Raw genomic sequence first — 12,434 nt, 5'->3', positions numbered from 1 at the left:
GCAGGCGTCATAAGGAGATAGGAGCAGGCCAGCATCAGACGCCTCTCGGCAGTGTCGCCCAAAGCGCAGAGACGGCCTGTGTCAGGGGACACAGCCCCCACAGCAGGGGCCGGCACCCTCACTTCCTCTGGGTGACACTTATGTCCTTCCCAGAACTCCCTGGCCCCTGCATTCACCTGCAGACAGCTGTGAGAACACCGCTGGTCCCCACCTCCTGCCTGAGGGTCTGTCCTCTCTCAGCACAGGAGAACCTTCAAGAGATGTTTGCATTTCCTGCATGGGTGATTTTCACTCGCAGGACAGTGGGGACCTCAGGATAAATGTCCTCTTTCACTCTAAACTATACTTGCAGCTGGCTGCTCTGAGGGCCCAGGTTGCAAACAGAGCTGCCATGCTTATTAATACATACATACATATATATATATATATATATATATATATATATATATATATATATATATAAATTTTTTTTTTTCTGAAACTGGGTCTCATGGAGCCCAGGGTATCCTCCAACTTGCTGTATATCTGAAGATGACCTTGAATTTCTCATCTTTGTGCCTCTACCACGTGGATACTGGGAGGTTGTGGGGCATCAAAGTGGGGATGTCTAGGAGACAGTTGAAAAAGGTGAACGCTGTACTGGTGGCGGTCACGCGAAAGCCATGTGGCAGATGAAGTTCATACAGGAATGGGTGGGAGCACCCAGAAGTGGGTGTGAAAGCACAGGGACGAGATGGAAGACTGAGAAACCATCAGCCCTGCAGACGGGGGAGCAGCTGCCTGTCAGCAGAGAACCACGGGGCGAGCAGGGACGGGCAGGAGCCCCCTGCCTGGGGCAAAGCAACACGAGGCCAGCAGGACAGGAAGTCCGAATGGGCACTGATGACCTTGGCAGGAACAGTCAATGGGGAGATGGGGAGGTGGCCAGCTGTACCGTGTGAGGCAATGGCTAGCCAGTGAAGGGAATACAGTGAGAGCCAAACTCTCTTTTGAGCAACTTGATGGGGATGAAGAAAGTCAGAAAAAAATAGCTTGACACTTGATTATCCATCTGAGGTAAATGGTAAGACCCTATTTTTTAAAAATTATTTATTTATTTATTTTTGGCTTTTTCTCCCTTAGGCTGTGTTGGTGTGGTTCCTACGCTGCCATCTTAACAAGAAGCCTACTTATTTGAGAAAGAAGCAGGGAGAGAGATTGGGTGTGCCAGGGTCTCCAGCCATTGCAAACAAACTCCAGGTGCCTATGCCACCTTGTGCAGCTGCCTTACGTGGGTACTGGGGAATTGAACCTAGGTCCTTTGGCTTTGCAGGCAAGCATCTTAATGGCTGAGCCATCTCTTCAGCCCCAAGACTCTTATTTCTGAAGCCATTACATGCTGCTGACACAGAGCAAGGAGAGATCTGGCTGGAATCTGGAAGGGAGCCAGTTCCCAGGTGGTTAGCCCATATGGTGCTGGAAAGCGATCCGCGGGCTGCTGGGGGCAGGGGGCGTGGCCAGCAATGTCATGAGCAAGCAGGGGGGTGGGGCGGGGGACACTGCCTTACTAAAGCAACCAGCCTGACAAAACGTACACACCCGCGCAATGGTGGCACCCAGCCTTGGTGGGTAACCAAAGGCTTCCTGACCAGCTAAGATCAACTCAGTGGCAAGGAACCCATAGCTGGAACTGGAAACCAGGTTCGAATTCTGTGCAGTCCAAGATTATGGTCTCCAATGTCAAGTTCCCATTAGTCTTTGGCCAAAAGAGGGGCTCCATCCATCAAAATCTCTACAAATTAACAATGCTTATCCCATTTAACCTATGATGACATCATTCTCCATTGGACAATCTGTTTTTCTCTTTTAGAAGGTTGTGAGAACCGAGGAGACGAACCACCCCTCACGCACCAGCCAAGGCCCAGGTGCCACCACAGGGGACTCGGTGAGGTGAGCAAAAGTGCCGCTTCCATGGTGAGCCTGCCCTGGGCCGGGGTGACGGAGAAACGGGATACTCAGCACAAGCCAAGATCCAGAAACTGCTGAGAGCTTAACACTGAAGTAGACTGAAAACACACCCAACCACAGCCCAGGGCGTTTTGCAAAAGAGGGGCAGGCAGTTTGTTAGGGCCACAGGTGGGAAGGGCATATCCAGAGGCACTGCCCGGCTTCTGCCCTCCGCAATGACCGACTGCTCCTCTCACAACGCATAGCTCACGACCCCATGGTGAATTCCAGCAACCCCACTGAGGAGGGTCTCAAGCAGAATGGGGGCAGGGAGGAGGAAAATGATGGTACCAACACATGCTGTGTCCCTACAAAGTATATACTTCATGAATTAATACTTTTTTAAAAATCAGGAAAAAATAGCTTGAAGGAAACTGAAGATCTTGGGATCACTCAAACTTGTCTCTAGAATCATCTTTCCCAGGTGCTCCTGAGCCATTCATTTTCCTGAGAACTGGTCCTCTCCACCTGGATAGCCTGTCTGTAAGTTTATAATGCGGAGACCCAGGGAGAACTGACCTGAAGTTTATAAAAGGAGCGTGACCTCCGCCATAAATCAGTTTTTCGTCATGAAGGCTAACAGCGCAAGCCATGTCATGTGGTCGTATTGGTGACCCGGAGCCGCACAGCTGTGAGGCCCTTTTGTAACTTTCCCCAGAGGCAGGATTGCTCCATGCCACGTGCCATTACTTCGTGGCCATGTTCCACTTTTGCTTAGAAAGCCAAGCCCAGAACACTTAAAAACAGTTGGTGATCCTGGACTGGGAATTTGCTGGAGGGGCCCAGAGCCACAGTCACCCGAGAAGATGCTTAGCGGGCTCACACCTCCACGGCTATGTATGTCAATGCTTTCCCATCTCCATTCTGCATTTGGCGTTTTCAGCCTTTAAATATTAACACTCATTAATATTGATGTTTGAGGACTAAATCAGTTTAGCTTCCTAGAAATTACTACATTGTATATTAGCTGTTCATTTATCTAATATACATTGATTAAGTGCTAGGCAACCTGACAGGGCTGGTGAAAACTGGAAAAATAAATGAGACATGGGCTCTCAACCTAAAAGCCACATGCATTTACATGAATGACAAACAACATGGGATGTCTTACAGAGAAGTGTGGGTACCTATAGATCAGGGAGCATACATGTCTGCACACAGATACTCACACGGGGTGACTATCTTTTCTGGAAATGTTGGGGGACCAGCCAGGAGTGGTGGCTCATGCCTACAGTCTCAGGCGCTACTGAGCTATCCTGCCCTTCCCTGTTTGCCTTAGGTTTTTCACATGGATAGCTGGGAAAGTTACCCGAGGGTGGGGGGCATACACGGTTACTGGGGTGTACAGAGACACACAGAATCCTGACAGCCCAGAGACACACGCTCACACCTACTGACACCCAGCCCACACACAGAGGGACATGTGGGGACCACACCCACAGTTTTATAATATGACAGGCAAAAATATGTGTGTCTATAGATCATGAAGAGGTGGACACACACATGCATAGATCACACAAGGACACACATATACAGGTTAACTGACCATGAAGGAACACCTTCACACATACCCATAGGCAGCAGAGGTCCATCAAGGCACAAGTCCATAGGTCACAGGGCACACAGGCTCAGAGATCACAAAGAGCCACACACATGCCCATGGATCAGAGGAAGACATACACACCCATGTCCATAGATCACACAGGAACACATCTCCATGAACAACACATGCCCAAAATCACAAATTCACATCCCACACATGTCAATACACCTAGAGGCCATAAGCACAGTTTCCTGGAGAGGGTGAGACCTGCTTTATGGCTGTTCATTGACCTAGCTGATGTCCCCGGATGGCCAGGGAGGAGGTCCACCTGGTTACCACGACTTCCTTTGCAATTCCACCACCTAAAACACATTCTAAGAGCCATCTAAACCTGCAAAGCTCAGTTGTCCCATCCTACATGCTCAAAGCTCCTCTTGGGGCTTGCTGTGACCTGAGGATGACTCCCAGCTAGCTGTAAGCGATCACCCTCACACCACCCCCGCCCATTTCCTACCGAAGAGTTTCTGCAGAACTTGACCGTCGTATAGATCTTCGGCCAGGTCTTTCACAATGATTCTTTCTCCAACCAACACGTCATTAATCCAGTCAATCAGTACCTAGAGAAGAGAGAAGAGAGACAGAGAATGAGAATCAGAGAAGAGTTGTAGGATATTTTCTTAGAGACCAGCTTTCTTATGCTGGACAACTGAAATCTATGTGAACTTCTGCTGTTTTTTTAAAAATATTTTTATTTATTCATTTGCAAGCAGAGAGAGAAGAGAAAGACAGACAGAATGGGCACACCATGGGCCTCCAGCCCCTGCAAATGAACTCCAGATTCATGTGCCACTTTGTGCATCTAGCTGTACGTGGGTACTGGGGAATTGAACCCAGGTTTTGCAAGGAGGCACCTTAACTGATGAGCCATCTCTTGTGCCCCTGTATTTCTGCTTTAAAGGCAGCAGAGTGGCCTCAGGACCAAGTGGTAGGTCTCAGAGTGAAGCCCCGGGGTCCCATGTATTTGCAGAGGTGAGCCCTTCTAGCATGGACACCACCAGTGATTCTAAGAATCCCTTTTGGTCCTGCCAGGCCTTCCCTCAATGGCAAGTAGCGCTCTCACAGTGTGTGGCCTTCATGCCACACAAAGGGCTGGGCTCCAAAGTTGTGCAAGTGGGTTGAAACCCCAGTGTCACCCACTAACTTGTTTATGTATCAGTCACTGTCACCTACGGGCCTGTGTGCTTGCAGATCTCTGTTGTCCATGAACTACGCCTGTCTGCTCCCTCGGTGAAGTCTGGAATGCCGATAGCCTTGTGCGCATAGATTCTGTTACCTATGAACTCGTGTGTGTCCGTCCATCTCCCTGATCTGTGAATCCGAGGAAAGCTAGATATCTCCTCTGAGCAGCTGGTTCCCTCGCTATGAAACCGAGAGGAAGGGACCTCCTATGTTAGGTGGTGGAAAAGAATCACCTATGACAAGGGCCACTGGTATAGCAAGCATTCTTCCTTGCTGGGCACAGTGGCACATGCCTTTAGTCCCAGCACTTGGATGGCAGAGACAGGATCACTGTGAGTTCGAGGCCACCTTGAGACTACATAGTGAATTCCAGGTCAGCCTGGGCTAGAGTGAGACCCTACCTTGAAAAACCAAGCCAAACCAAAACCAAAACAAACAAACCAAACCAAACAAGCATTCTCCCTTTAACCCTTTAAGACACTTGGAAAGGGTGGTGGCTTATACTGACAACTGCCACATCTGTGGGTACTACACAGAGGGTGTCAAGAAAGTTCCAGATGATCAATGTTTGTAGCCTAGAATCACTGTGGGGTTCAGATTGTGGCCCAGGATGTGCAGGATGCAGGGCAGCAAGCCCAGGCCACCTTCTCTTTTTGTAGCCTCTGGCAGGAGGCACAGACAGCTCAGATGCAGAGGGGCATTTACACATCGCCCCTGAGAAGGCCGCCCTCAATCACGCAGTACCTCCCAACACGGACCGAATCTCACGTAACTGTTCCACTGAGGAAACCTCAGTCCTGGGACAACACCCTGGGTCTGCTTTTCAATAGCTTGGCTACCTTTGAGCTTTCTGCTGGTCCTCTCCCTCCCCGCCCTTCCCTTCTGTGCTGGCTAATCTCCGTTGTCAATTTGACAGGATGTAGAATCACCAAGGAAACAAATTTCTAGGCCTATGAGGAATATGTAGATTAAGTTAATTGAGATGGGAGGCTCCTTAAGGAAAGCAGCAGCTGACTTCGAACCTCAGATCCTGGCAAAAGGGAGCTGTTTGTCATCACTTTCCTCATGTTCATGACAATACCACGGCCATCGTCACACACTGTCCTGGTCAGTATTTGACCGTGAGCTGCCGGGGAGCAGCTCTTCTCTCTGCTGTGGCCTTCTTGGCACCTGCACAGAGCAGGTGGACTTGGCACTGGTTCAGAAGTTACAGGCACTTGCTTGCAAAGCCTGGCCTGGGTTTGATTCCCCAGCACCCAAGGAAAGCCAGAGGCACAAAGTGGCTCGTGAATCTGTAGTTTGTTTGCAGTGGCAAGAGGTCCTGTGTGCCCATTCTCTATCTCTCTGCTTGCAACACACACACACACACAAAACAAACAAATAAACAACAACAACAACAACAAAACACAGGTTATCTACAGACACCTGCAAAGCTGGGGTGGGAACCCCGAGCCTCTCCTCAGCTTTTTGTTTTTTAAAAATATTTTTAAAATATATTATTTATTTGACAGAGAGAAAGAGGCAGGGAGAGAAAGACAGAAAGAGAATGGGCATGTCAGGGCCTCCAGCCATTGCAAATGAACTCCAGATGCATGCATCCCCTTGTTCATCTAGCTTACATGAGTCCTAGGGAGTTGAACCAGGATCCTTTGGCTTTTTAGGCCAATGCCTTAACCGCTAAGCCATCTCTCCAGGCCCCTGCTCGTCTTTTCTTACCTTCATCAGCTCTTGAAGCTTGGGGTCACTGCGAGAGTTTGGATCCACCATTGTGCGCACCTCATTCTCCTCTAGAAGAAGAGAAGGAGTTGAGTGGAGTGACAATGTATGCTGACGGTACCAAGTTAACCCATAGGCAAGGACAGTTACCCAGCATGGTGTCCTCAGGGTCCAGCTCGAAGGGGATGGGACTGAGGGGCAGGTTGATGGCGTTCATTCCTTCCTCCTGGAGCTCAGACACTGGAAGACAAGGAGAGCCTGGTCACCTCTCAGTCTGCCTGAGGTGGGGGCGGGGCATGGGAATCTACAGTACACGTGTTCAATATTGATATTGAGGGTGAAAAAAAAACCCATGAGGGTAGATTACAGTTGTTACTCAGTCTGCAATCGATCGGTGGCCTCTCCTTGCTAAAAGGACTTAATTGTCCCTTTCATCTCACCTTTTCTGCCTGTCACCTCTGCTTTCCTGAGAAAGAGGAATGACTTCGCCCACTGCAGAAGTCTGCCTTCTCTCAGGAGTTGTGTGGGCACGACTCCCTCCGGAGGCTTCTGCCTTTGGCCCTCCTCCCAGGGTCACTGTAGGGCACCCCCCCATCAACTGTGGACTGGGTCAAGGAGAACACCAATTTTAGGCTCTTTATCTCCTTAACCCTTTTCATCCGCAATTCAACTTCTCCTGGGCTGGCTTCCCTAGGATAGTCTTCCGATTATCTGCCCTCTCTCCTATATCCAGCCCTTCCTGCTGCATGGGGACATCTTAGTCCCAGCCTCATCCTTGGCCTCTGCTATGGGCCACTGAGTGCTCATGAACTGTGGAACTTGGGGACAGATACCCCCCGCCCCAACCCCACTTCTGTAGCTGAGAACTCAGCTCCACGGGGTGAGAACGAACTACCTTCCACTTTACTACTAAATCCTAGACACCTATAATCTCCGGTCCTGCAAGAAACATTAAAAAGGGCCAGGGACCCTGGGAGTCTCCCCCTCCCCCGCCTGCTCTCTTCCCAGGACCCAACCCCTGCCTGTACTTTGGGGAAAAAAAATTGCTATTCCAAGCCAGCTGTGCACTGACCACTTGGCACATGCTGACCTTGGCTTACCCGTCCTAGAAGCCATGACTTACAGCCCTTCACTTTTCAGCAACTAAGCACAGAAGGGCCATTTTCTCGGAAGGCACTGGTCACCAGGGGATTTTAAGAAGCTAGTACAGCAGCCACAACCAACCTTAATGAAAGCAACTGTCCATCTTTCCATTTTATTTATTTATTTTGGTCTCCCTGGTTGTCAGCACAAGGCACTCACACGCACAGCTGCGCCCGGACAGGGCACGAGCCTCCCAAAGGTGGGCCAGCCAAAGCTACAGGAGACAGACACTTGGTGGAGGGGGAGGTTGAGGCAGCTGCCATGCAGGCCCTGGGCAGCAGTCGAGGGGACGTCCCTCAGGCTCTGTCTCAAATCCCCCAATTCTTTAAACCACCATCCTGTAGAATCCTCCTTCATTAACCAAAGCAAAACAGGACAAAGGACACTGTCAAAGACTCCATGATTCTATAAGTATGGGACTTTCTTGTAAGTAGAGTTGCTTCCTTAGACTTCCACAATTTCTTCTGATACCATCCTCTGGATCTAGCAACTTGTTCTTGTCCAGGTCATTTTAGTTCCTTTTTTTATTTTTATTTTTTTTTTTGAGGTAGGGTCTCACTTTAGCCCAGAGTGACTTGGAATTCACTATGTAGTCTCAGGGTGGCCTCGAACTCACGGAAAGCCTCCTACCTCTGCCTCTTGAGTGCTGGGATTTAAAGGTGTGCACCACCATGTCCTGCTGGATTTTGTTGTTGTTTTTTGTTTTGTCTTTTTGTGATTATTTTGTCTGGTGCTGAAGACTAACACGAGGGCCTTATCCACTGAGTTAAATCCCCAAACTCTCCAAGTGATTTTAAGACAGTTTAGGGGTAGCAAGCCCCCCCCAAATAAACTGAGGGAGAAATGTCCTTGAGTGTGTAAGGATCTGTGTTTTTCTTATGTCTTTTTCTCTACAGAGGAGTTTCCCACCTTTAAAAATCTGACAAGAAGACATTAGGAAGATTGTAAAGTACCTAGGTACCTAGTGTGAGAATTAGACTGCCCAACCCACTCCCTATCCAGGAAACTCCCATGAAGGACCCCAGTCAGGGTCTCTAGCAGGCTTTCCCATTTCTAGAAACCTCCTCCTGGGCAGGACCCCTGCCACGGTCCTTCTCTTAAGCTCTATAATAAAATCTTTCTAAACTTCATCCTCTATGGTCTGTGGATTTTTGTGTTGAAACTGATAAGATGCCAGGTGTGGTGGCACATGCCTTTAAACCCAGCACTTGGGAGGCAGAGGTAGGTGGAGCGCCATGAGTTCAAGGTCATCCTAAGACTACACGGTGAAATCTGGGTCAGTCTGGGCTAGAGTGAGACCCTACCTCAGAAAAAAAAAATAACAAATAAACAACAAACAAATGAAACTGGTAAGACAAGACCCTGAGTTACTCAGGGTAAGTTTTGCGGGGCTGTGAGCATCCTGAACCCTAACTTCTGAGTTTCAGCCCAACCAACGGTTGAGAAAAGTTCTGCCCTTCTCAAAGACAACTCAAACTCCTGTGTCACGTTCTCACAGAGAAACACAGCTTTATTGAACAATTTCTTCTGTGCACGTACAGGGCGGGGGCAAAAATGACTTGACGCAGGCCGGGCTTCCTGTGGGCCAGCTGCGCTCCTGCCCCAGGCCCGCGTGGGTGTATACAGTGGCGGCTAGCCATGGGTGCTCAGATTCAGTGCACTAAGGATCCCCTCCATGGTTGATTCAACTTCATTTTATGTGCTCGGTGGTCTGCATGTGGTTATTTACTGCTTACTGTGTGTGATTATTTATTGCCTACTGTCGCCCACTGCAGAGCCAGAGACCACACAGGAAGTCCATCGATGGTGGGCTCTGAGAGGGTCCTGTTCATCTGAATGCTGAGGATGTCCACATTCAAACTCCAGCCCGGGAGCGGGTGTGGTGGTGCACGCCTTTAGTCCCAGCACTCGGGAGGCAGAGGTAGGAGGATCGCCTTGAGTTCGAGGCCACTCTGAGACTACAGAGTGAATTCCAGGCCAGCTTGGGCTAGAGCGAGACCCTACCTTGAGAAACCGATAAAAAATAAAGATTAATAAGCCGGGTATGGTGGCACACACCTTTATTGCTAGCACTCGGGAGGCAGAGGTAGGATTGCTATGACTTCAAGGCCACCCTGACATTACATAGTGAATTCCAGGTCAGCCTGGGCTAGAGGGAGACTCTATTTTTAAAAAGAAACCCTACAGCTCAGTGGTTAAAGGCACATGCTTGCAAAACCTGCCGACCCTAGTTTGATTCCCCAGTACCCACATAAAGCTACATGCACAAAGTGGTGGTGCATACACCTGGAGTTCATTTACAGTGGCAAGAGGTGCTGGCGCATGCATTCTCTCACTCTCTCTGTCTGCCTCTATCTTAAATAAATAAATCAAAATATTGAAAAAGGAAACAAAACTCCAATTTGGGCCTGATAGAGTGAAAGAGAGAGACAGTAAGAAAGAGAGAGAGAGAGAGAGAATAGATATGCCAGGGCCTCTAGCCACTGCATACAAACTCCAGACACATGCACCACCTTATGCATCTGGCTTTATGTGGGTATCAAACTGGGGAATCAAACTTGTGTCCTTAGGCTTTGAAGGAAGTGCCTTAACCACTAAGCCATGTAGCCAGCCCTAAAGTGATTCTTATATCCACTGAGATCTGAAGTTCAGAAATCCAGAATAGAACTTTTCAACATCCTCACTCCCACCATAACAGAATTAAAAAAAAAAATTCTTTCTCTATTCTTTTTTTAAAAAAATTTTGGTTGTTGTTTATTCTTATTTATTTGAGTGCGACAGAGAAAGAGGGAGAGAGAGAGAATGGGCGTGCCAGGGCCTCCAGCCACTGCAAACGAATTCCAGACACGTGTGCCCCTTGTGCATCTGGCTAACGTGGGTCCTGGGGAATCGAGCCTCGAACCGGGGTCCTTAGGCTTCACAGGCAGGCGTTTAACTTCTAAGCCATCTCTCCAGCCCGCTTTCTCTATTCTTATACAGTGGTTAAAGCCAAAATCCAAGGAACCACGAATCTCTCCTTTTCCCTCACCATTTGCATAAAAGACAGTGGCAAGTTTCCTAGACGCTACCTCCAAGCCAGGGCCGGTGTCCAACCCCCTCTCACGATCACCCTCCTGGTTCAAGTCAGTTTCCTTTCATCTGGACCATCAAAATCACCTCCTAACTGGCCTGCTACTTCCTCTGATAGTTTCACCACTCCCACCTAATTGCTGCTATGCATCTAGACATCTTGAATGTTCTATGAAATGTGTCACCTATCCGCCTGCCTTAACTGTTCCCGTAGTTTCCCATCATAAACCTCTTTACCATGACTTAAGAGACCTGCTCGCTCTCTGCCTCTCTCTGTCATCAGAGAACGCATCACCAGTCCACATAATGACTGATAATGTGTTTTACCTGCTTTCTCTACTAGAATGTAACTGGGTGAGGAATGACTTTTTTTTCTTTTTTTGTCAAGATGACCTTGAACTTCAGAATCTCCTGCCTCTACCTCCCAGGTGCTGGGATTACAGGAACGGGCCACTGTACCCATGGTTTATGTGGTGCTGGGAGTTGAACCCATGGCTTTATGCACGCTAGGCATGCACTCTACCATCTGAGCTGTCTCCAGCCCAAGGACTGACTTTTTTTTCTTGTCCTCTGTTCACATCAGAGTCCTAAAGAGGCCAAATGGTATAGTGCTTCGGAGCCATCTGAGTAGATCTAAATATGGTATCTCCAACTTTGTAGCCATGTGACAGCTTGGAGCAAGTTCATCAATTTCCCATGACTCGATTTCCTCATTGGCAAAATGAGTGAAAATAAAGATGATGAAATGAGTTAATATACATATTCAAGAGTGTCTGTGCCTGTGTAAGAGCCACGTAAAGATGTGTTGTTATTAGTACTTGAAATGGTATCTTTTATTTATTCATTTATTTTTTCACATAGAGAGAAAGAATGGGTGTGTCAGGGTCTCTAGACACTGCAAACACTCCAGATATACATGCCACCTTGTGCATTTGGCTTATGTGAGTACTGGGGAATCAAACCTGGGTCCTTAGGCTTTGTAGGCAAGGGCTTTAACTACTAAACTGTCTCTCCAGCCCTTAAAATGATATCTTAAACATGGTACATAGTCTAGAAATATTTGTGGATAAGTGTGAAGATCATACTCCCATACTCAGGTTTTAGGGCAGACAGAATTTACCAAAGTAGTTGACGGGATGGAAAGGTCTTCCCATTGTCTGGGGGTCGAGGTGGGGAGTGGAAACCGTTTACGCTTGAGTCTGATTTTTAGCCTGATTCTCTGTGTGTATGCACACACATTTCTCAGGTAGCTTATTTCCACCTTGCAGTTTTTGTTCTGAGACAAAAATCTTGCTATGTAGCCCAGGCTGGCTTCAAGCTCATGGCAATTCTTCTCGGGGGGACTACAGGTGTGAGCAACCTGTCTGTATACTTTAAGGGATAAAAAGCCACAAGACTGATACAGTTGGAGCCCATGTGTAAACATAGAGGTCTTTAAACATCTCTATAGTGTGATGAGAAAAGCCATATTCAACGCGGCCAGGTTTCCTAAAGGTGGGTCTGAATGGGATCCCTAGCATAAGCAGTGGTTGGAAATGTGTTCCCAGGAAAGAATGTGGAGTTTGAGCCCTCCCTCTGCCCTGCCTCCTTAATCCACTCACAGAGACATAACAAACTCTAGAGGAAAGGCTGGGATACGTTTGCAATTGGAAATGGGTTTTGGAGGAACTGATCATCATTCCCATTCCATTAACTGCTGACTCTCGGCCAACTGTTTGTAAAAGTGAATATGCAAACT

The 12,434-nt window shown here is 48.3% G+C and overlaps 1 protein-coding gene across 1 annotated transcript in view; it reads right to left on the bottom strand.

Annotated features, from left to right (window-relative positions):
* The window catches only part of Parva (parvin alpha), a 172,535-nt gene that overhangs the window by 47,593 nt on the left and 112,508 nt on the right, over nt 1-12,434 (bottom strand). The window contains exons 2-4 of the mRNA XM_045145426.1: nt 6,635-6,724; nt 6,485-6,555; nt 4,044-4,146 (exon numbers count right to left, since the gene is read on the bottom strand). Coding sequence (XP_045001361.1) covers nt 4,044-4,146; nt 6,485-6,555; nt 6,635-6,724 — 264 coding nt within the window. The remainder of the gene's footprint in view (nt 1-4,043; nt 4,147-6,484; nt 6,556-6,634; nt 6,725-12,434) is intronic.

The sequence above is a fragment of the Jaculus jaculus genome, chromosome 3 (assembly GCF_020740685.1).
Source record: "Jaculus jaculus isolate mJacJac1 chromosome 3, mJacJac1.mat.Y.cur, whole genome shotgun sequence".
Taxonomy (NCBI): domain Eukaryota; kingdom Metazoa; phylum Chordata; class Mammalia; order Rodentia; family Dipodidae; genus Jaculus; species Jaculus jaculus.
This window is presented reverse-complemented; position numbering and strand designations above follow the sequence as displayed.